General features: G+C 45.3%; 1 protein-coding gene across 8 annotated transcripts in view; it reads right to left on the minus strand.

Moving 5' to 3' along the window:
- KCNT1 (potassium sodium-activated channel subfamily T member 1) overlaps positions 1-25,817 on the minus strand; it is a 169,996-nt gene that overhangs the window by 101,089 nt on the left and 43,090 nt on the right. For 4 of the 8 annotated variants that reach the window (XM_073314268.2, XM_078849048.1, XM_073314269.2 and 1 more), the window contains exon 1: positions 22,177-22,410. The exons of the other annotated variants lie outside the window; for them this stretch is intronic. In XM_073314268.2, coding sequence (XP_073170369.1) covers positions 22,177-22,325 — 149 coding nt within the window. In that variant the 5' untranslated portion in view covers positions 22,326-22,410. Of the gene's footprint in view, positions 1-22,176; positions 22,411-25,817 lie in introns of those variants that run through there. 8 annotated transcript variants of the gene reach the window in all.

Genomic DNA, 25,817 nt, shown 5'->3' on the forward strand with positions numbered 1-25,817 from the left:
GAGCCACTGGAGCTGGTTAGAAAATGCCAAGGAAAACTCAACATTTTTGTTGACATTTCAAAATATTTCAGCCACCCTGCATCCCGGTAAAGAACCTGCCAATTTGTTTTCATGAAAATTTCAGAAGGAAAAATTTCAAAACAATTTCAACCAGCTCTTCCTGTCACCTGACAAGGGCCAGGCGCATCCAGCAATTCCCAGTAGAGGCCAGACACTACACTGGGGTGCCCTTTTGTAGTACGTGCAGTAGTGTTTGGGTAAGTAGAACATAGTGCTTTGAGCACCAGCACCATGCTATTCGACTCTAGCCTGTACTCTAAATGGGCCAGCGCCCTTCAGATGATTGCAAGTCCTCATGCCAAATGCACAAACCACACACGGATCAATACTCAGAATACACAAGGATTGTTTGTGGATAAAGGAGGAAGCACGTCAGTGTTTGTGTATTACCAGAGGCCACTGAGCCTCTGGCTTGGGCTTCACTACCAACGTATGTTGGTATAACTACACCGCTCCGGGGTGTGGAAAATCCAGACCCATGAGAACTGTAGGTATACCAACCTAACCCCCAGTGGAGAGGGCGCTATGTTGACGGGAGGCCTTCCCTCGCTGACATAGCTACCATCCCCTGGGGGGGTGGATTAACTACACGGACAGGAGAAGCTGTCCCGTCACCACAGCTAGCCTCTTCACTAAGCAGTGCGATGCTGTACACATAGACAAGCCCTCTGTGAGGCAGCAGATGCCACTGTTGGTTGAACGATCCATCTATTGATTCATGCATTCCTTATGATACACAGCGCTAGCTCACAGCTGGTTTGGATAGAAATTACCTCCCAGCCCCACCACCTCCTCTTTCTTCTGGCAACGCATGGTTCCAAGTTTTTTCCCCTAGGCTTAAGCAAGCAAAATTACACAAAACAGACGATTTTATCTGGAGATTGTCTCTGATGTGACCACATATACAAAGTGCTGGACAAAAGCTTGTCTCTCTCACCAACAGAAGTTGGTCCAATAAAAGATATTACCTCACCCACCTTGACTTTCACTGAAGGCTGAATTAGCTGTTTGTGCTTTGGCCTCTAGTAAGATGAGTACCTTGCAAAACTCTACCTATGTGAACTATTTATAATTTAAGTGCGTTAGCCAGAAAGGGGCAGCATTTCTCCTGCCTGGGGCCCAAGTTGGCACTTCTCTGTTAGACAGATTCAAATGAGGTCTTACAAGGACTAAAACTATTTTACAGATAGCATTGTGTGTGTTCTTCGCCAGCAAAAGAACAGACAGCCCATTGGGCTCAGTGCAGCAGGCCAAGGAACCTGCTCTTAAAGGCAAAAGAGAGTCACACATGCAAAGAACATGCAAGGATCATGCCGAATAAAAGATACTTGCATATTCCATTCACTGATTTTTCCATTCTTCCATTATTGCCAACTGAACCTTGCCACTTCACCCAAGAAATACAGGACACTGATTACAATTCCATCCAAGATTATATACCATTTATGGGCTCTGCTCCACTTCTGGAAACCTTCTACATCATTTCCCTCCAACAACATATGGTCACTGTTTACCATCATCTAATACCAGAGTCCTTTTATCTTATGCACAAACAGCTAATGTCCCACTGAGCCCAATGTGACTGCAACTCACTAGCGCAGGGTGGGCAAACTGCAGCCCACGGGCTGGATCTAGCCCCTCAGGGCTTTGGATCCGGCCCACAGGATTGCCCCCTGGGTGCCATAGGGCCCGCGCCGCTCTCAGAAGCGGCCGGCACCCTGTCCCTGGGGCCCCGGGGGGCAGGGGAAAGGGCTCCATGCGTTTCCCTTGCTTCCAGGCACCACCTCCCAGGAACAGGGAACCTTGGAAAACGGGAGCTTCGGGGGAGGTACCTGGAGGCGTGGCAAGGGCAGTGCGCCAAGCCCTGTGGCCCCCACCCCTTCCCCCAGGGGCCACGCAGCGTCATGGTGCCAGCTGCTTCCCAGAGCGGCACAGCGTGGGGCCAAGGCAGGCAGGGAGCCTGCCCTGGCCCTGGTGCGCACCGCTGCCATCCTGAAGCCACTTTAGGTAAGCAGTGCCGGGCCGGAGCCTGCACCCCAAATCCCTCCTGCACCCCAAATCCCTGCCCTGAGCCCCCTACCTGCACCTCACACCCCTCCTGCACCCCAACTCTCTGCCCTGAGCCCACACTGCGCCCTGCACCCCAACCCCCTGCCCTGAGCTCCCTCCCACAGTCCGCACCCCAATCCCCTTCCCTGAGCCCCCTCATACACTCCACACCCCTCCTTTGCCCCAATCCCTTGCCTTGAGCCCATCCCTGCACACCGCACCCCCTCCCATACCCCGCACTCCCTCCCACACCCCAACCCCCTGCCCTGGCCCCGCATACAATTTTCCCACCCAGATGTGGCCCTTGGCCCAAAAAGTTTGCCCACCCCTACACTAGAGTCTTGGGAGCACACCTAACCAATGCTTAAGGCGGTGGGATGTTCGGATGACCAAGATCTATAAAACCTTAGTGACAGCTCACTGCCTTGTCTGCCATGGAATGGCTACAGCCTCAGTTCAGAACACAGACCAGTAGGCTGCAGGACTGACCCTTGCTACAGTGGCATCCCAGACTCCCTGTGGACTAGGAACCAAGCCTGTGTCTCCACACCGTGGCTCTCCCTTACTTTTGGGCATAAGAATCTTCATGATTCAGGGAGAATGGGCTCAGCAGGAATCCTGGGTTAACTCCTCCTAGATGGTAACCAGAGGTAGGTAGAAAGGACTCATTTTTAATACCTCCTTAGAAGGCTGTGAAGCATCCCAGCAGGTGGCAGGGGAATGAGCTCAGTTCCTTGCAGAGCACTTGAACCCAGGGCATTCAAACCCAACAATGAGAATGCTACAAGCTGAGCTAAATTGCTGCGCATAATTATTAGGAGTTATAGTCACTTACAAGAGAGAGAATAAAACCCGTAGCTGGTGTCAACACTCATTAGTAACCCTAAATGAGGATACAAAATAATTCATGTGTCCCATACGAGCACAGCATGAAAAGGAATTTGAGAGGCATGTCAAATCATCTTCTTTATGCATACCTAATTGTACTGATACTTCGTTCCAGCACAGCACACACAAAGCACTGGCTATTTCAAAGGTAACACACAGCAATGAGGTGGAGTTAGAATACACACCCTAATCTCGGAGTAATACGTTCAGAGCCAGACCTATACCCCCTACTTGCTTGTGTCCAGGATATGGCTCAGTAATACCAGCATCTCTGACGGCCACTGTCGGACTCCTCAGGTGGCCTTTTTAACATGGTCACTGCCTTATTAAGGTTAAATTAAACCACAAGGGGATGTTTCCAGATCTAGGTGCAATAAAATCTCTATATAAACCACGAATCTGTCTTAAGGAATTTTTTTAATGTCATTATCACTTTCCTATAGATGCTGTTTTAAAATAAAGCCCCCAGAGATTTGGATTCATGTATTACAACATGTACCAGAAGAGATGAAGTTTATCCAGCTCTAACTCTGATTCTGTTTCCCAGCTGCTCTGTCATATGTTGTAAGGTTACATCAGTTACTAGGGAAAAAGGATTTTTTTTTCCATGAAGTGATCTTACTAGGACTAAAGAGAATTCTACACAGATCACCTGGTTCTGTATGCTTCAGATGTCTGGGAAATAGCAGCCAGTCAGCCATGCTCTCATGGATTTTTTCTTTCCTCCTCCCTTAGGAGAAAATAAGAGCGATTAAAGGCAGAAAACTATCATTTTTCTTCTCCTGTCTATATTCTACGTCCTGTCAATTTGCACCATTCTACTTGCTGATCACCACAGTGCACCATTAGCTTTGCAAGTCCGTTCTCTTGTTGACATTCTTTCACGGCAAGTTGTGATCATTGCAGCACCCAGAAGCATGCTAGATGCGTTAGATAAGATAAGGTCCCTGCTATGAAGAGCTTACACTATAATATTACATGTGATACAACAAACGAGAGTGACAAACAAAAGACCAGGAAGGGCTGTGGGGAAAGAACTCGGGTTGTAAGTGCTAACATTAGACAGTTACTCAGTTCGGTTATGGGTACCTCTAGATGGCTCCGTTACTGTATAACATGCACACGTGTATGTTAATTAACTGACTTCTGATAGGAGACCAGCAGGAGTGAGTTTTTAGATGGGATCTGAATGAGAAGAGGTGAGTGGCCCGGTGAGCAGGATGGGAGAAGGCGTTCTGGGCATAAGGGGCATCACAGAAGAAGATACTGAGGTGGTTTTGGGAGGAGGAAATGCAAAAGACATCAGGGTTTGTTGTTCAGACAGTACTCAGAGTTTCTGATGAAAGGGATGCTTCAGTGTCCCACGCTACTGGAGTGTCCCCGGAACATACAGCCTATAGAAAAATGGACTTTTTGCTAAGAATTTGGTGCTTTCAAGAAGGTACTCTGCTTCCATCTCCAGAAGAGTCACTTTGTGACTGATCCAAAGCCCGCTGAAGTCAATGGGATGGTGCCCATTGACTCCAGGAGGCTTTGGATTGAGCTCACATCCATGAGAAATTGACAGCACAAGGTTCCCCCATATGGTCCTCCATGGCTCAGAGAGGTGACACCCATGAAAGCTTATGCCCAAATAAATCTGTTAGTGTTTAAGGTGCCACCAGACTCCTCGTTGTTTTTGTGGACTAACATGGCTACCCACTGATACTTCATCCCTCCTTTAGTGCTCTAAACTGCTGCAAGCCCAACACCACAGCCTGGGTGTCTGAAATACAGTGACTCAGGCTATAGGGGAAAAATTAATTCTCTTTGCAGAATTACACTCTCATCAGTTTAGAGAGGAAAAGAAATAGACAATTATTTTTTCCTGAAGGAAGAAAATAAATCCATAAGACGGTGGCGGGGTGGGGGGGGGTAAGGTTAGTTGATATTTTTTAGACATCTTGTCTGTGCAAAAGCAAGAACTGTGCACTGTTCTCTGCTGGTTCCCCTTTCATCATTCTCCATGTGACAATCAATATTGAAAACGTGCTTTATTCCGTTCCCCCTACTGAATAGCTGCCGTACCAAACACACGACAGATCCATCAAGAAATATAACAAAGAGAAGACATAACAATGCCATTTGGGGGAGGTTTAGTGTCATTGAGTTGTGCTTTAGGAGCCATTCCCTCTAGCACAGTTTAGGTTAAAATAACAAAAAAACAGAAAGTTGCATTAAAAAAAAAGAAAAGAGTGAGTCAAAGGGAAAGATAATAGCTTCTTCGGCTAAATGGAATCTAAGGGTTCTAGAAGTGCCCCCTTGTGGTTTAATTTAGCCTTCATGACTCTCCACGCTTGCCAGACATGGGGACCGCTTTTAATTCTGGTGGCAGGAGAGTCACAATTGCTGGTATGAATAGCGGTGATTTTGATCATGCGGGTAATAATCACCGACAAGGCAACAGATGCGGCTGTAACAATTCTTCTAAAGGCAGATATTCCTGATGCGACAGGACGGTGCACTTGACTTAACATCCTCAAGGATCAGGCTGTTGGGTGATGAGGGAGGCAGAGGCTATAACAGCCCGTGAGTCACAGATGGTGTAAGACCTTGAGTAGCAGACCCCAGGGCTGCTGAATGGGTGTTTCGTCTAGAATGGATCTTCCAGTCTTGCTTTTTGGCTGCTGGGCAGCCAGGGGATTAATCTTTCCACCACACTGCTGCCATATCCCCCAGCTCAGTTCCAATGTATTGAACCAGCAATGCTCGAGGAACTTTTTGAATGGCATGAGATTTTCCAGGCACTTTAGGCACAATGCTGGTGCTTTCAGGGACTGGATGCAGGAAATCAATGGACACTGAGCTCTGGGGTTCCTGATCCAGACTCCACTTTCCTACAGTTTGATAAACCAGCCCACTTCTGCTTCCCTCAAGACACTCAGAGGCCCCCAATATTTCTGCAGGAGAAAAAAAGTCTGCCAGAAATGCTGTACCCTGGTGTGGCACACTCGGGGTTAGAGCGTGAGTTTAGGCACAGCCCTGAACAAGGCTTGGTGCGTGAGCTGCATCACCCCAGGAGTAGCCTCAGACACCCATGTAAGTCACAACTCCTGCCTTGTTTCCTCCCTGCTCTAGAGGCGGATACCAGCAGAAATCACCATTCTCTCCACGTTGGCTCAGCTACTCTGGCAGACAAGCTGGGTGGAGACAATTCTCTCCCCATTCATCTGCTCTGGGCAGGGAGGAAGTGGGTGGCATAATGCCACCTACTCCTGTGTGCCCAGAGGCAAGGTCTATACAGCCAGAGTAGAATTAAATCTTCTCTCTTCCGCCCTTCCCTGGGTATGTTACCAGAGTAATGATCTAACCCTCACATCACGGGGAACCTAAAAGGGAAGCCGTTTGCACTACTGAAAGCTGGGACCACTGAAAGGCAGATGCTGGAATGAGAATGGACACTGAAATGAAAACAAACAGGGAGACAACTGCAAACGCTTGCTGCGCTGACATTTTAGCTGCTTTTGTTAAGTGTGGTCTTCAGCGTTTTCAGTGTCAATGCTTCCGTTCAGAGCACGGCTATTAATGCCATCTGTGCTTTGACTGGAATGACAAAAGCTCCTACGCCCATGCCTAACTTTAAGTACGTGCATAAGCCGCATTGACTTTTAGCGGAAATCAAGTACATGCTTGAAGCTAAGCACCCACTTAAATGCTTTGCTGAACATGGGCTTTAAAAAGCAGCAATGGCCTATGAGAGTGTAACAACAGGCTGTGGCCTCTAGAATCTCAGGCCTATGGTTTGCCTATGGATTTGAATCCCTCTGCCATCAAGGGCAATGGTCTGTCAGTCTTTTATTTCCCTATTCCCAGAATCTCCAGCAGCAGCCATCAATTTCTTTACATTAAAAAGTAATGCAAGTGCCCAGCTCTGTGGTTCACAGCAGGATAGCAGCTCAGTCCGTGACTAGAACTGAGAAACGGGGGGAGATTAGAGAGGTAACTCAATGGTAAATATTGACACCTCCATATCACTTCTCTTCATAGCACTTATTCTCCCCCTGCCTCCTTGCAACCTTTTTACAACTGTTTTGTATTTTAATATTAAATGTAGCAAGTGCTCAGCCCCGCTTGTGCTGTTAGCAGGAAGCGAGTGGAGAGGAATTCTCTCCGAAGCGAGTTTGATTCTTGGTTTTGGGAAATTTGGGGGCATCAAGCAGGCGTGTTAGTGCTTTTCTGCCTGGGCTAGTGTCACTGCAGTTAATATTATGCTTGTCTTTTATTAGTTGTGTCGTGGTAGCACCTAAAAGCCCCAGTCATGGACCAGAATCCCACTGTCCCAGGTGCTGTACAAATACATAACACAGGCACTTGCCGTATGTAGGTCTCTGGCAATGCCTCTAGCATTTAAGTGGCTGATTTCATTTAATCAAAAGCTGTTGAAAACACTTCATTGCAATGATGCATGATTTGGAGCTGGAGGTAGAAAAGGGAGCACTATCCTGCACTGGAGGGTCATCACTTCAGCCCATTTCCAGGTGATGCTACTACTTCAATAAAGCACATTCCAAAACATCAAGGGGAAGCCACAGGGGTACTGCTGATGGCTGTATTACAAGAGGCTCTATCCCTTCTGAAACGGGGTATCAAAATCCCACAGAGTGGCACAACACTTCTCAAACGCTTTCCAGGCCACTGTCAGGTTGGAGCTCAAAGGTAGCTGTCCAGCAAACGCCTCCTGAAAAACTGCGGCAGCAGCCGTAAATGCTGGCCAAGAATTAAAACGTGATCCCCCCAGGCCTACCAATCCTTCACGGTGCACTGACTGCACTGAGATACCAGTACAGCCCACTAATGTCTCGTTCCATAAATCATTTGTAGCCCATCGCAGTAGCCATCCAAAATCAGTAGGGCTTAAACACACCATTTGAACGGTGAAGTTCTGCAGTGCCTGACACTGTATATTAGGCCCAGCCACCAATTTAGCATTTGCTGCATTGACAAAGTCACTCATCATTCAGTTCCACTCACACACCAGCCCATGCTAATCAAAACTTCTCCCGCAGCACACATTTCCAAAGATACATCACAGTAGACAAAGATCTGTCAAACTAAAATATACACAAATTAATTAACAGGCAACTCCAGGCCGCAAGACCTGGCAAAGAAAAAAAAAAACAAAACCTAGGGTCCTTGAGTAAAGGGCATTTAGGGACACAGTGTTGGAATTATGCCGGTCAGGAAGCCAGTCAGATTGAACAGCTTTTACGGAGCAGGATTCCCCAGGCAGACCAATCATCAAGCTCATCTAGCTCGAAACTCTGGGCCTGATCCTGAGAGGTACCGAACGCTGAAGTCAATGGAAGCTGAGGGGAATGGCACTTCTTGGGATCAGACCCTAATTTCTCTTCTCCTCAGATCTGCTTAGTTTATTGTGGAAAGGTTTTAGTCTTTATATGATGTATAAACTTTCTGCTGGCTTCTGTTTGTGGATTAATCTCCCCAAACTCCCTTCCTGTAGTAAGCAAACACACTGGGTCAATTATTCTTTGTGATGTTACAGAGACACCCTGATCCACTTCCAAAGGACCCTCTTTGCACAGAAGTTGCAATGATTTTTTCCCAGACAAACAAAGCTTCCTTTATCAGTCCCAGAACTTCTGGCTTCCTGTGGTGCAGATCTCCTAACTCCAAGGCCTTACCTACACTACCAAACATTGTAGCTATAATTCTGCATTGGTGATTGGTCACAACGGTGGAAGCCGAAGAATATCATTGTTACCACTGTGTAAATGCTTAAATTCTGTCTCCACTATTGCTGGCATTGTTGGAGAACTGCAGCGATGAAGTTTGTCAGTGTAGATGCTTTAAAACAACTGTGGAATGGTCACTCAATTAGCCTCGGTAACTAAAGTAAGCTATTAAGAAGTGAAACATTTTTCACCAAGGAGAGCAGTATTGATCCATTACTGAGATTTCAATAGTTTTCCTCTGATGGATTTCAGTGTACAAGAAAAACAAACCAAAAAAAGACAGAGCATCCAATTGCCCCATACTCAACTGAAGATAATTTTTTAATTTTCTTTAGTGAGTTGGAGGATAGTAAATAATGGCTGAAAGTCATCATGGAGATGACTGGCTGTTGGCCGACATAACAAGCCCTGTTTGATTCCAAAAGTCTAGGTGTTCATCTCTCAATTGGCATTTTTGTGGGCAGTCTCTGAACGAGAGGACAGGAACCCGGATTCCCCTGTTGTTTCTAGAGGTAATTCCTGTGCAACAGGGTTGAGGCACATCAGTGGAGACACATGAACAAAGCCTGAGCTGTTTTTACATGTGTCTCATCAGTCCTTGAGCCTGTGAATTCAGCATCTTTGGCAAATACATTTACATTGACATGACCATTTTCCTGCCCCACACAGCTGAAACACTAGGCCTGCTGTTGTGATGCTCTGAGAAAAAAGTACTTTAATTCATATCAAAAATTGGCCTTTTTAGCACTACTCACAGAGATAATAAACCTAAGTGTAGGGTTTCAGTAAACTAGTACAGCACTCAAAGGAAAACCATAATTTGTTAATGAGAAGCCACATGGAATTTCCCCAGCTGTAAACAGAGACAAATACACATGTATGAAATGATCCAACAAGCTCAGCCATCCTCATTGCAAATTAGATTATACACATTGGCAGTGAGGGTCTCTTCCAGGCCCTCCGTTTGCGTTCATTTTTCCACTGACTTTTTAAAATGCCACAGGGACACATTTATGGGGACAAAAAAGCAGATGATCTGGTTTTCTCCAAATATATTCCTGAGTGATTGATATGCAATGAGAAGACAATAAAATCAGAGGATTTTATCAGCCCGAGCTTCCTGAGGAAGGAGAAAAATGCTCATAATAAACCAAACACAATCGAAAAAAATTGAGAACCCATCTGCCCAGCCCTGAGGCAGATCCATCAGACTGTCAGGGTAAGCCATGACAATTGCCAAGATTTCTCTACTAGATTTGACACATATGCACTTTCACCTAGCTGCTATGCAGCTTTATTTCCAATACAAATCTTGATTTAATGACTCCCCTTCTCTCAGCATTATCAAAGCCTAACTCAAGCCACTGACCAGCACTGTCCAAATTCCAAACAGAGATGGATGCAAATTAAACAAGTTGAAAAAAATCTAACAGGAGTGAAATTATTATACAAACTGCAAGGAAAAACTGACACTTAAATAACCTGAGGGAGTGAATGCTGAATTGTGGAGTCCTCTCACGTGCCACCGAGGTGTGTGCGGGGCAGAAATTATCCATTACAGTTTGTTAATTTTATTTCCAGATTCTTGTATGGCCAGGTGCCCATTTCTGTGAGCCTCACAGAATGACAATGGGCACAGGCCCACGAAGCGAAAGAACATCTTGTTCACAAAATGGCACAGGAACTGAACAGGAACTTGAGTGTAATGGACAGAAAAGTAACTCTCTCTGGGATTGCTTTAGCCACTTTTCTCAGGGCAGATTCTGAGACCACAGGTAGATTTAAAAATACGGAAGCAAGACCCTCCTCTCCATCTAAAAAAATAGGTCAACATTAAACTGGAAAAAATACTGGAAAATATTAGGGTTGGTTGAAAATTTCCCATCAAAACTTCCCCCACTATCTGAAAATTAAGTTTTCAGCTAAATAAAAATGTGGATGAAAAAGTGTCTCCTTCTCTCAATTTTTTTTTTCATTTTTCAGCTGAAGTTTTCCAGTTTGGGGCTACAGGGAAGGCTCTTTTCGTCCCTTGCAGCTGTCCCAGAAATGAATCACAACTGATTCTCACAGCAGCTCTCCAAAGGTAGGTGTAGCAGAATAATTCTTGTGTGGAAACTGAGGATACAAGAGACTAGCTCAAGCCACTCAGCAAGATGATCCGGGAGGTCTTTTCCCTCTCTAGTTTATAGGATCCTACAACTACCATTAGCCACATCCAGGCCATGCCCAGATGAGCCCTCCAGATAAATGCCCTGAGCAGTAGAATTCAAGGGTGGAATTCTAAATAGCAAGTCTCACAAGTTACAAAAATAAAAATAAAATCCAGCCATGAAGCAAATTAAGTTCTGTCTTGGAATCACCAGAGAGAAAACGATTGTGAAAACAAGGGATTTTTCCTTTGGCTTAAATTCATCAGCTCTCTCAAAGATTTGGAGGGCCAGCGTTATCCAGCGTTGGCGAGGGAACCTTATCCAGCTACTTGCTATTGCCACAGCTGCCATGTTCCGCATTGTGGCCATTATTAGAGTATGGTTTGCAGCCTTGTTGTAGCTGTGTTGGTCCCAGATTATTAGAGAGATAAGGTGGGTGAGGGAATCTCTTTTATTAGACCTGAGCTCTGTGAAACTCAAAAGCTTGTCTCCCCCACCAAAGTTGGTCCAATAAAAGATATTACCTCACCCACCTTGTCTCTTGTTAGAATATAGAATAATTGCTAATTCTACATCAGACACCGCCCACCTTTGGAGATCTGCGGGAAGTAACACTGGGCATTCTTCTATCCCGTGCTTCAAAATCAATTAGCATTGCTGGATAGAATCACCAACTCCTAAACATGCAGACTCAGGGTTGCCAAGATGTCATGGGAGAACATGAATGCGGTTTGAATTTACTGGGTGTCTGTGCAACCCGCCTCCACCCTTCCATAAGTGCAGCCTTACAGCACTATGAGGAAAGAAAAATAGAAGCGCCAATCCGTTGGTCCCATGCCACCCTGGCAGCCAAGCCCAGGTCTCTGCATCTGACTGGAATGCATGAGATCAAAACCTGCCTTTCAGGACACAACAGAGGGAAAAGCTACTTGAAAGGGCCCCAAGGCTTGACAGCTAACTGCTGCCTAGAGTAAGAGGAAGGCATTGTCGCTTCTGAAGCCATTGCTGACAAACATTAAAAGATTAATTTGGAGCTACTGGCTGACATGAGAACCATTTAGTAGATGAAGCCACAAGGGCGGCGAACTCCAAGAGAGGTTGTAAAGAGAGAATGCTGTCCGCGGCATTCCGAATGGCAGCCATGGCAGCCTGGGATTTACTATAAGCTGAAAGACAACTAGGTGATTATTAGAACAAAAGGGAACAATAAAACCTCACTTGAGGAGGAAAAGTAATTGAACCTCTGCTCACACTGCACAGCAGTGTCTCAATGTCTGGGAGCCTTGTACCATCACTAGTGCACTGGGGTAATTCTGCCCCCCTATTCTGTGGCTATGTGCATGTCTACACGGCGATAAAAGACTCATGGTCTTGGCTGGCTCAGCTCAGCCAGCTCAGGCTCACAGGGCTATAAAACTGCAGGCTTGAGCTGGAGCCCAGGCTCTGAGGCCCCAAAAGCAGGGAGAGCCCTGCCTTAGCAGAACAAATTTGATTCCACAGTTCTGGGGCAGAATCGAGGCAGCAAGGAGAAAAGAAATTCCATGCATCACAGAGCCCAGCTTTGTGGGTGCCTCCACACCCAGGTTTGTGGGGATAGTCAAGATGGGAGCAGCAGCAGTGTCCTAACTTCCATGTCTGCTCTGAACAGGGCTAGTTGACATGATGGTCAAAACATGGCTAGCCCTTGAGTACTTATGCTCCCTCTATTGCAACATCAGTAGTAGCAACACGGGGACATTTCTGTTTAAAAAGGCTAAATAAAGGTAGACACTCCTTCATTTCAGGGCAGGCAATCACTGAACTGTGACTCTGGAGACTTGGATTATATTCCTGGTTCTGGCCAGAAATTACATGTGACCTCAGGCAAGTCACATGAATCTCTCTGTACCTCAGTTGCCTACCTCATAGGGACATTTGGAGGCTAAATTCCTCAGTGTTTTTCAAGTGCTTTGAGATCCTCAGTTGGCAGATGTTACAGAAATGCAACGTAGCAATCATAAACAAACAAATTAATTCCCAATAAATGCGGAGAGGCTCAGAGAGCAGTAATCTGAAAGAACCACTCCTAAGAGTCAAGTATTCAATCCCAGGGATGAATCTATAAAGAAGAAGCACTTCTGCTACGATGCGTCAGTGTCCTCAAGGTTTCTGCTCCAACATCCTGCCCATTGGATACATTTCAGTGGGCTAACTTTGGAGGGTTTGGCTTTCTTTCCATTTAAGAAGGGGGGAATTGGAACATCTGTAGTATCTTTTTGCAAGCAGACAACATTTGCTCTTGTTCAAGAAGGCTGTTCCCTCCCGCAATACATTTTCTTACTACTCTGGAGGTTCTCCACGCCCCTAGAGATGCTCCAAGACACACTTTGGTAAATTCGTTGCCCTAAAAAAGCACTTCTCCTGCAGAACAACTGCTCTCCAATTTACCGCCTTCATTTCAAAGAAGAAATTTACACCTTGGTATCCCTGGTACTTTCAAAGATAAGAGAACACTAGTGCTAGTTTCAGAACCATGCCAGTCAGGAGGTCGTAAAACTCCCAGTGCTTCTAGGCATACAAAGGTTGTGGGAATTCTGCTCCAATGTGTGTGGGGGAAGGGAGCGGGGGGGACAGCACATGAAATGGTGTTGCTTTCATCAGACTGCAGACTGCCTACAGCTGAAAAACCCATTTTCTTAAAGCATTAGATGGCCCATGGACCTCACCACATTCTGAGCCAGTAGTTTGTCCAAAAGAATAGCTTGGTGTGGAACAGAAGACAACATAAAAGAAAGGAAAGAGGAGGATGAGGGAAACGCCTACAAGGAGGGGATGTAGAAAACAGTCCTTTGGGGGCATAATTTTATTGTCTCTCAGATTCCCCACAAAGATGTTCATTAGAGACTTCCTTAGTACCCAGCCCACCCAGATCCATGGGGTGTGGGCTGGCGAGAGGATTTGGCCCTATGGAAGGGGCTTTACAAGTTACACAGCTGCCATGAAATGAGGCTTTGTTTGAGATATGTACTTTTCAAAGGGCATTCTGATTCACACGTCTCTGTGCAAGAGACCCCATTTTGGTGCACCACTCCCTGGCCAGAAATGCATAGCCTCAGATACACAGCTATCATTTTGGACAGTCACATGCCTCTCCAGTCTAGTGGAACTGTACACCACCAGGAAGTGTAACTAGCTAGGTTTACATCAGTCAAGTACGCAGACAATTAATGGAACAAAATGAGAATTCTCTGATCATTTTGAGAAGTGTCAGACAACAATCTTAGCACCAGCATCAAAACACATCAATACAAAGTACTGGGGGCAAGACAAGGCCACATTACTGCCACAAAAAGCTGACATTTAGATATTTAAGAAGCGGTCAGAAATTTGCCCTTTTCCTTGGGATTCAGTCATAAATGTAAATTACTACTCAAAATATTTCATGTTAATTCATTTTTACAAACAGCATTGTGCAAGATAGCTAAGCAAAAAATTATGCTGCCCAATGCTCTAGGAATGGTTTTGAATTACTTTGCAGAAATGTCTGGTTCTCCAGGGGTTATACGAACTTGCCAGTGTTGTCTTCAATACTTCAATTCATTACCAGATTCTGTTTACCAGACAAAAGCCGCAATATAGAAAATGGCACTATTATTGTGCTTACCTTGCGGGGTTTTTAATTGACACATTGCCTTTATCATAGTTATACCAAGAGGAGGGGGAGACTGATCCCAGAACGGAATCCACTGTCCAGTAGTCAGGGCACTAGCTTAGGGTTTGAGTTCAAGTCCCTGCTCTGCCACAGATGTCTTGTGTGACCTTGAGCAAGTCCCTTAGCCTCTGCCTCAGTTCCCCCTCTGTAAAATGGGGATAGCGGAACTTCCTTACCTCACACTAAAGCAGGATAAATGGATTTAATATTGTGAGGTACACAGACCCTATAGTATTAGGGGCCATATAAGTACTAACATAGATAAATCACTGAGCCTAGATCCAAATCCTCAGGAAAGAAAGTTCAGAACCAAGGTTTGGCCACATATATTTGAATATCCCATATTGTTCTCATGCAATGAAGTACATAATGAGAGGATGCACAGGCTATGCTATATGGAAATGTGCCCATTAACTAGACAGCAATGAGATGGATGTTAGATGAAAGCCAGACTCATAACCAAGAATCATTTCATAGATACCATAAACCATTGTATTGTATATGCTTGTTAACAGCAGGTGATGAAATCCTTCATCTTATTTACTAACTGCTCTTAGTGTGAATTACTATGGCTGTCATCTCTCTCTGCTTACAGCCAGAAACTTAGACCATCTGCTGTTCATTACCACCTACCCAGTGTATACACAGATATTGTAACCAGACTTTAGACACCAAGCATCGTCTTCATTTGTGAGACAGGCCTACCTTCAACATAGCAGACACTGTTATTCTGGGCCCAAAGTCTGGCCTTCCTATGGTCTCCAGTACAGCTCCTGCCCAGAACGACTCGGGTGAGACATGTGGGGAGTAATTAATCAAGCATCTGAACTAAACCTACACTGATCATAACCCGGACACCTGGGTTACTCTGTCCGGAATGACCAAGTCGCAGAGAACCTGTGAAATGTCAACTCCTCAGAGTTTGACAAAGCCTGGAACTTGGCCGCCCCTTTTCTCCCGTATGCCTGGCTTGTAGCACTAACTGTTCATAGATTCATTCTGATTGGCTACAAGTATTATCACTGTCTGCTGGTGTCATACCCATCTTTTAACTGCCTACGCCATATAGGTCTGACAGCACATGGTTTAGATTCTACGTGGCAAGCATGCACCAGCAAATTCGTTAAGGGTGACTAAGAAAGTTTTCACTCTCTTCAATTTTCCCAGTGGAACTGGATCAAGCAGAATTTTATAAAAGCCGTCTCACCCACTGTGGAAAAAATGGTCTGTAAGTCCATCATTAACATGCAGCCTGAAAACAGAAGAATGCATATGAACACTAGAACAGCTCTTAATCCTTTGCAGCAGCAGATGCAAAATGCTTATAAACTTCTGCAGCACTCTATGGCCCCCAATCCTGAGATGTCTGATTGCCTGACTATTCATCTTCACAACATTGTGAGGCATTTTACAGATGGGAAACTGAGGCACAGAGACACTAAATAACATGCCCACAGTCATGCAGGAAGTCTGTGGTAGAACTGGAAACTGAATTTGGGAATCCCAAATCCCAGACTACCACCATAACCATTGGGCTGTCCTTCCTCTCCAAGCTCCCTTTGCCAATATCCCTGTAAGGTGGAGAAATACTTTTCAGAGGTGGAAACTGAGCTGCAGAGAGGAATAGCGGCTTGGTCCAAGTTCACTCAGTGAGTCCATTTCAGAGCCAGGAAAAGAACCCAGATTTTCTGATTCCCCCTGCAGGGGTTTAGCCACACAACGAAGTCCTCACTCCTGGCATTGCATCTGGGAAGATTAGAAACTTTCACAAGGGAAGAGTCAGTGACAGAACCTGACAGAGAGGAGGTGCATGAAAGTCTGACACCATTAGGAATTAACTCCTATACAAGAGCTTAATTTTACAATGGTAAATTAAAAATATTTTCAAGTGAGATGGAGTTGAGCTGCTAAATTCAGTTCTGGATCAGGAACTGGAGGGAAAACATGCACCCATATACATCACTCATGCCCCCCAAATTCAGAGCTGTTTGGATCTGGGCTTTGGGATCAACCCATTGTTTGCTTATATAGGTCTAAAAAGCTCCATAGATACCGTTCTTTGTTCCGGGCAACCATAACATAAGGCTGATATGTTCAGCACAACAGTCACATCATACAATACAACATAAAGTGTGGTGCACCTGACCTGCACACAGAAATATCCACCAGTCATAAATTTCAGCTCTTCCAATGCTCAGCCCATGCCCTCCCCCACAGCCTGGAGAAAAAGATGGCCTTTGTAGAGTGCTCACAGGTTAACAGATCTGAACTCTGGAGAACCAAGGGGGGAAGCAAGTTCCAAAACAGAACTCTCACAGATAAAACTTCGCCAGCAGCTTGAGCATTGCTGCTGATCTCAGCTGGGGCGATCTGGCCCAAGGGGAGAGGCGATTTCTCAGGTAACCAAGGCCAAATCAATTTTGTAGGTTACACACTATGGGAACCTACTTAAATTCCTGCTATGGAGACCGCACGAAGGAAGCAGGCTACAGCATTCTGTGCTCACTTCAGTTTCTGAGCAGCCTTGCATTGCATAAAATCTAATCTAGAGGTATATGAACATTGCATTGCATGAAATCTAATCTAGAGGTGGAACAAACCTGTGTGACCATCCCTGCATCAGAGAAGGGCTGCAGGGTTCTTGTCTGACAGATATATTTAAAAAAGCACATTAAAAAGCCATCTTTGTCACAGCCTTGATCCATCACCGTGCTAGACCCAGCTCCAAAATCCCATTCAGGGCTGTGATTCCAACATCCACATTCCCCAAACTCAGGAGGGTGGGTTCAGACCAGTCTCCCATTGCCTCAAAGCCGAAAAGATGAGGGCATGGGGGGAAGGGAGGTGAAATGCCAAAGACACGGGAAGAGAGAAATGATTCTACCAGCCAGATGCAGCTCAGTGAACATGACTCAGGAAAGCCAAAGCAAATGTGTATGGTGAACTCTTACCAAACACAGGGTCAGAGCCGGGATACACAACACCTCCTGACTCAGTTTCAATCCTCTGGGGGTTCCAAAGAGTAACTATTGTATGGGTCTCTGTCCCCAAGGTGTCGATCCCAAAGTGTCTTGATACAGTTGGATGTGAACCCTGTAACGTAACAAGATACTTGCTGCTCTAAGTGCCCGTCTCTAGGGAGCTCAGCAGCTGACATAACTGTGTGACACACCTGTTCCCTATCTCCAGCTTTTGTGAGACTCTGTAAGGGGCAGGAGAGGGAGCAGGATTCTACCTGTCAGTTGCTGGTGATCCTGTTTCTCTTTTCTGCACCCAATGTCCTAGGCTGATATTAAAAAAGCCGAAGAGTCCATTTAATATATTGCAAATAGAGTTCAATCTTACAAGACCACATTTGCCGGAGAAAACCTTCTGCTCAAGAAATGATAAAAAAAAAGACTAGCTCTGGGGGTTATTACCCAAAAAAGGGAATTTTAATACTGACTGTGACATGGAAGTATGTTTGACAGCAGGTGGAAAACACACACACACCTACTCAGCAGCTTGGTTGTTAATATAAAAGGGCTTTAATCGACTTTGCAGTCACAGTGAACCTCTCCGCTGGTCTAATTGCATTTGGGAGCTTGCAGAGAAGTACAAGTCATTTGTTAATGCCTGGCTGCCCCCCTCGGGGAGGAATCACCACTGGCTGTTTAGAAATTACGCTTCCCAAACACTCTGGGATGGTTCTCCCTTCCGCTGAAGTGCTTGATCTTTAAGGGATGTCAAGGTTAGACTGTTGCTATTTTCCTCAGTGGAGTGCTGGGAAGATGCCAGCCAGGAATCTAACTGTTTTGCTCACGGTGGCAAGTGGCCAAAGCAAAGCTCCATTTATTTGTTATTTTTTGTTTGAAAAGAAAAAACAAGCAAATTTTCACTTAGAATTTAGCTTTTGTTAGAAAAGGGGGTTTAAACAATGGCTCCGAGTCCTCGGGTTCAATTCACAGCTACTTCTGCTCAGCCCTTTGTCCTTTTCAAGCTAATAAACTGAGCTCTCTCCAGTGTTCCATGGAGAGAGAAGGGAGGGTATTTCAGAAGGGGCCTTAAACACTAGCTATTCTGCATGCACATTTTTGATCTCTTAAGATTGCCTCAGGGCAACTGGCCAAAAATTCTCCTCTTTCCCAGCTGCATGCACAGGGTAGGATTCTGTTGCAAAATTGCTTTTTTGTATTAAAAAAAAATCCATGTATCTGGTATGTCAGGGAAATCAGCAGCACATGAAATGGGAAGGTACATCCAAGTGCAAGTATTTTTATGTCCTACAGCCTGCCAGCAGCTGCCTACCAAACACAGCCACCTTAAGCCTGCCCCAATGCAGTTAGGTATTTAAAGCATGAACTAGGTCGGATTCTTCCTGTGGCTTCTCAGTGTTCCTTCTTGTCATATGTTCCCTTCCGTGAAGTCCTCCCTGCACCATTAACTCCACTCAATACAGGAAAGAATGGCTGCAGCTGAATCTGTTTAAAGTTCCCCATTTTGGTTCCCACATTCAATAGCCAAGCTCCACAAAACCCTGTTTCTAGGAACAGTTAAAGTCATGTGTCCTAGACAGAGCCAGATTCTGCACTCTGTTCCACCCTGCTGGGCTCAGGGAGGTTGCCCAGGCTGGAATACAATCAGCCCAGATCAGCCCTTTGAGACATAGAAATAACCCCAATGGCTCTCCTATGTACTAGGGCATGAACTGAGCCAATCCTTCGATGTCCCAACGAAAAGTGCTCCGAGTTCTGTACACCCGGGAAAATACAGGTCTCCCGCTTCTTCACTTTTAGATGTTCAAATATCAAACACCTGAAGAATGTATTATTTTGAAACAAGCCCACCTCCATTTTTCTGCACTGGATCCCGAGCCACCATGTTGTTATGGCTGAAATCACTGAAATGTGAAATATTCAGAGAAAAATAAAGCCTACGAGTCTAAGCCACGGGCTTCAGTCTCACAGTGAACTAATCTGCACCCCTGGGAACAGTCTGTAATATTTTTGTTTTTAACTTCCACCACCACTTTATTATTTCAGCCCAGACTCCCAGCAACAATTCTCATAGCTCAGTTTAGCGGGACTGCCAGAGATTGGGCAGCGTCTGGCTTTGGAGGAGATGGAATATCTTAAATCAGCCATTCACCACTTCAAAGCAATCTTCCCTCTTTGTTACCTGTAAGCGGCAACAGTGATGCGTAAAACTCCTGATTCAGACTGCCAACTTAGTTATCAGGAAGTGGCACACACAGGAAGGAAGCAAATCAGGGACAGAATTCAGGAAGCCATGGTCAGTACAAGCTCTGAGGGCTAGGCCAGGGTTCAAGAGATCAATCCATTCTTCCCATAGGCTATGAGCAGTTTCCAGCTAATACTTTGCGCTCTACATCTAACCTACAGAATGTCAAAATCATCTCTTAGTTCACTTCAGTGGAACTGCAGCTGAGCCCTTGTTTATATTGAGATTTGAGCCCCTGTGATTGGCATTGGTGCAGGGACCCCATGCCTACCTTAGCGGACTGCAGAAGTGCACCAGCTGCAAGCCCACTGATGAGGCCTACAAGGGGAATTGGGTCCAACATGTTTTCTTGTTGTTACCCCTCCCACTGCCCAGAGGCAGCACTCCCACAGATATCCTCTGGAATGTTGATACATGTGATGGTCTCCTCTAGAACCCCTGCAGTTTCATTAATTCTGCAATGGCTCTTTCCCCCCCCCCAATGGGACACTGGATCTCCCCCACACACACACACATTCCTTCCTTGTGACAGGTTTGCCCCAAAGGGGGGTGTGGAGTTCGTATCACACAAGGAAGGAAGGGTTGGATATCTGGTCTTGGCTCCCAGCCCTGGGCCAAGAGTGCTGGGTAGGTGGAGCATTGAGTCCCAGAGCCTGGCAGAGGGAGGATGCCCCTTGTACTTCTCAGTCGGTATCTTTCTGGCTGATTCACAGCAGATGGGCTCCTAAGGGCGTTCCAGCAGTAAGTGCAAGGCCCTTTAAGGACACAATACAGCTGCAACCCAAGAGCCCCACCACCACTGGGAAGAATAAGCTGGCAGGGCATGAACAGCCACAGAGAGTGAAGCTAGCTGCGTTGACAGCTCTGCCAACACAGAATCAGACCTACCCTTCTAGGCATTTAGGTGTACTTCCCACAGGACTATGTATCATGCCGAGCTTGTAAGCACCTTTGATGAAGGGGGCATAAGACAAGCAAACTGGCAGAGGGGAAAAACGATCCTCGTTGCACCACGGAGGGCGTGGAAGAACGGTGCCAAATGAAGTGAGGCTCAGATGGCTACCGCGTGCTGAGACCACAGAAGCGTGCCTGCTGTGGTTCTAATCTACCTGCATGCTGCCTATTTGCAACTTCCCAGATATTTGAGACCATGCCTCACCAAGTCAGATGGCAAAGACCCGCTAGATCACCAGGTGGAGGGCACACGTTCCCCTGAGAGGGAATGTATACAGGGAAGCCAAGACTTGCGCTCGAGCTCAGCCAGAAAGCCAGCTGCTGAGCACTCCATTCCGGACCCTTGGGAGTGCAGTGTCCACACAGCGCAGTTCTCTATGGTATCCCCCACCCGCTCATGCCACCGGTGAGAGGAGCACACCGATTCCAATGCCTTGCTTCGAGGGTACGTTCCTTTCTCCGTCTGTTCCAACTGGGACCACGTCAGCTAATTCCACAAGTGTTGCTATTTCCCCCCTTGCCCAGTGACATATGGGGAAAGGCTGCTTCTGAAATGGCTAATTTCTCCCAAGCAAATGCCAAACAAGTAAAACCTGACATGGGCAGAAGCTTTCCTACTGTGACTCATTTGCTTTGGAAGGCTGAACTAGAAAAAGCACAAAATTACACACTGGGAAATACAGTACATGATCAAAAGTGAGATAACCCGTTTGTGCTGATGGGGTGAAAGGCTGAAAATAAAGGGAGAATAAAAGGAATACAACACAGAACAAACAGAACAGAAAGTGAGGGACCACATCTGCATCTTTACCATAATCAGGAAACACTATGGAGGAAGAAGCCAGGAACTGAATAATGCAAGTGCAATATAGAACAATATTCTGACCCGTCTAAGAAATGGCTCATAGCTCCATGCACAGAGCAGCTGTGTGCTTACAGAAAGAGGCTGCAGCATTTGTATATGCAAGTGCTTTGATTATTTTCATGTGTGATCGTACATAAATTATTCCTCAGATGTGGGATCATGCATCTCTGATTCTAGTTCAAAATATGGTGCATAGGAACAAAGCACAATATTGTGTTATCACCGTAAAATAAGCTTCATTTTTATACTGCACAGATAATGTGCAGTGCAAGTTAACAGTTGTGGGTAGCAGCACTGGAGGTCTCAGTGCTGCCTTTCAGATCTGCTTTTCCTAGTCAAAGAGACTATAAAATTTTCAAAAGCAACTGGCTTTCTCCTGATCCTGCTGCCTAATTCACAATTGAACATTAGGGGTTGAGGTGGGTTTTTGACATGTCTACCAAAAGCAATGCACTCCGCCACCCCCAAGAGCTGCTGACTGCACGGATTTGTTCCTTATATTTAAATAAAAATGTGCCACCACCCACACCCCTCTAAACCTCATGCACCACTGCAGCCCTGCAATACCTTTGTCCGACATCACTCCCCAAGGATCCCATCCTCCGAGCTGGTAACAAGGGGCTGACCCCATGGACATCCTCTGTCGTTGCTGGTGGGACAGTTTTTACATGTGAATTGATCTCGGATGGGGAATTCTTCAGCTTGGCTCTTGCCATTCTAAGAGCTTTGGATGCCTCCTACTTCCTCCTCTTTTCCCCCAGATCTCTCTCATACATAGCAATCTTCATACTGCCTGCAGTTCAGAGCTGTCGGCATGTACCACCTCCTTCCTCTAGTCACTCTCCCCACCCGCAGCTGCTCAGTGGAACAATCCTGCCCTGTAGATTTATCTTGGTAGCGAGGGAAATTAAGGAAAAGTCTATGGTCGTGCTGCTGTTATGAATCGCGTGCCATGCAGTAAAACAGCAGAGATGACAAGAGATTCATAATGCAGGAGCCTGTATAATGGTTTCACTTCATAAATAAAAAACATCATTTGTTTAGTGCAGTATATCCTTTGCCTTGGCTGGCTGATTATTAAAATGACGGGATTGGTTTTATGACTGCACCCAAGACAGCAGTGGCTTGTGGGGCAAGGGATCACAGAAATTATTCTCCCTTCCCGTAGGTGGGAGATGTTATTTCCCTCTCCCTCCCCCCAGTTTCTTTTTGTAAAATGTCCGAGTGTGAATTTAATGCTGGTAAATGACAATCTCAGAGGCTGAGTCCTCACACAGCACAGGCTTCCCCCACATTGCCCTGTTTACACACTTTAATCCGGACTCAAAAGGAGCACCTGTGTGGGTGAAGGGGAAGTCCATTCAACACGGGCCATTAAGTCCTTGGTCTGGCTACTGAGAATGCTACCATTCATTAGCACCCATCGTAGTGGTCATTTTGGTGATGTGGGCACTATCCCCATGAAACTGGACTTTCACCCATCAACCCCACTGCTCCTTGTCCCTTGAGCTACCATCAGTTGCAAACAGCTTTCAGACACTACTGGTTTAGGCTGGATTCAAACCAGTGACTTTTAAAGTAACTGGCTCTTCATCCCACTACCAATGTAACCTGTGTTTCTTTGGTTAAAATACAACTTTGTTAGACAAGTTCTCCAAGAATGCAGAAAAGTAAATAAATCTTAATTACTAATAAAAATGTCACTCACATTTTAGTTATCATCCAGGAGGTTCCCACTGATATTCCTCACTTCAGATCAGTTTGCAACACATCAAACAGGGGCAGGAGGGCCTAGTTGCCTTCAGGATTCTGTTAAACAACTCTAGCCAGGTTCATGCAGAATTTATATATTCAGGCCAGCCAAGCGTGCAGTGGGAGTTTCAGCACGAAGGACAGCACCGAGGGAGCCTATTGACCATTTATATGCTATTTACTTTAAACAAATATTTAAGATGATATGTGAGAACAAGTCTGAGGCCCTACCATATCCTGTGTGTTGCTAAGCTGCTATCAAGATTCCACAAGCTAAGCAAGGTTAATGAGAGTCAAGTACTTGGATGGAAGACCTCCTAGGAAGACTTAGGTGCTGTATGAAATATCCTTGAGAGATTAGATGGTGGTCTACCTTCCCAGTCGGTGCGGTGCCACTGTGACATTGGCGCATTGTACTACAAGAGTTGTAGTAGAACTTTCTGGAGAAGACTTAAAACCAACTTGTGGTCACTACAGCTTCCACTTCATTTTTCATTCATCCACTGTCTTGGCCAAATTCCCACTCTGGTAATTCCACTGGGGTCACCTAAAATTCCTTTTGCCATTTCAGTGTTATAGCAAGTTATTCTATACTCCCTGCCCTGAAACCATTGTGCCCTGTGCTGTTTCACTGCAAAAAGCTGGATTGGTTGCATTGGCAGTCAAAATTATGCCTCCTCCACAGGAGGGTTGAGCAGCTTAGTCCAGTCATATCTGAAAAGATGAGGAGAGAGCTTGAGACGGGAGAACACTGCAGAGGCAATCTTTCCTCACTCACCTGGAATGACAGGAGGAACGGGTAGTGCCGGAGAGCTGCAGTGTGGAGCTCTGGTGGGGATTATATTTCTTTTGTCGCTGCAGGAGATTTGCAGGGCTGGTAGAAATATTTCAAAAGAAAGTTGAGCTCCTAAATAATCAAGAGTTTTCACAATAAGGTGTCTGCTTTCCCCAGAAAAGTTTGATGTTGAATCAAAAATCTAAAACCCCAACAAACTGAATCTTGGTGTTTTGACAGAGGGTTTTGGTTTGCTGTTTTTCAATGAAAAGTCAAAAATGTGTTGGGGGGACATTTTCCAGCCAGCTCCAGTTATTGGATTTGATCTGAGAATAATAAAGGGGTGTTGATCTATACGTTACTTTTGAAATACTGACCAGAGCACCCACCACTGTGGATTTGCACCAACCTACAACAGATTCAAATAAAACCATGAGAAAAATGCAGACTAACCCTCCTTCACTTACGTAAGTGAAATATTAAACTTAAACCCTGATTGTTATTCCTATTATTTTGAGGTGCAGAGAGGCTCTTTACCTAAGATACAAAGGGATGTACATGGCATAGCTGGGACGAGAGCTCGAACCCAGTTCCCTGCTCCGACGATGAGACCACATCCCCATTCCTTAAGGGGACATCACTATTAAGCATATTCTATAAAAGTTTTTCCCCCCCAACATAAAATAGATACAAAAGCAATGCCAATTACTGATGTGCCAGCTCTTAAACAGCCCCATATACACCTTGATTATCCTTACACAGTAATACTTTGCAACCAAGCCTTGCAATTGGTTTCTTACAGTCAAACTATTCACTCATTCCTTACATTAATTGATTACATATTCATAAGCATGAACACAATTGGTGATATACAGCTTTAAGCAAGCACCTAACATCAGTGGGACTTTTGCTGCAGTTTGTGATTTTGACAGGAAATCGTGCAAACTTCAAGAGCAAGGTAACTGGCAAAACAGGAAGCTGTTCAGACTGCTTGAAAGGGCAGATGCTGGGCTGCGGGAGCATGGGCTTCCCTTCCTCCCCATGAGCAGGAGCTGCTTCTGCCTGGGGGAGGCTTGGGGTTAGCGTCTGGCTACACTGCAAACCAGGGATTTAATGCTTAATTACTACTTTGCAAGCCCACTACAAACTGCTGATTTCTCATTTCAACATTTGCATTACCCTGAGACCACTGCTGAGTGGCAGACTGGAGAAAAAGAAATGGAATTGTTCAGAAAAAGTCATGATGGGTATAACAGTTGCTGAAAATGTGACTGAAAAGAAAGGATTTCTCATTAGATTCAACTGACTCCATGGCAAATGCACCTTTAATATTTTGCTTTTGTTTAAGTAGTTTCCAATATTGGCTGTCAAAACTCCTTTTGTGCAGCCATTCAACATATTAATAATAAATGTGATCATGCATGTTAGAGCTATTCAATGGAACAAGAGGGCTTTAAAAATTACTATAATAAATGCATTTGGTATTTATTGAAAGCTGTTAGAATGGAGAAATTCTCTAAAAATCAGCAAGTTCAAAATAAATCTTTTAAAAATATGGATCTCTAAGTAAGCTATATAGCCCATAGGAAAACTTTAAGCAATAACAAAGAACTTTCCTTTATACACTACATTTTGCTAGAAAACTTTTATGCAACTGAATTCATTAGTATTTAACTTATGG

The sequence above is a fragment of the Lepidochelys kempii genome, chromosome 16 (assembly GCF_965140285.1).
Source record: "Lepidochelys kempii isolate rLepKem1 chromosome 16, rLepKem1.hap1, whole genome shotgun sequence".
Taxonomy (NCBI): domain Eukaryota; kingdom Metazoa; phylum Chordata; order Testudines; family Cheloniidae; genus Lepidochelys; species Lepidochelys kempii.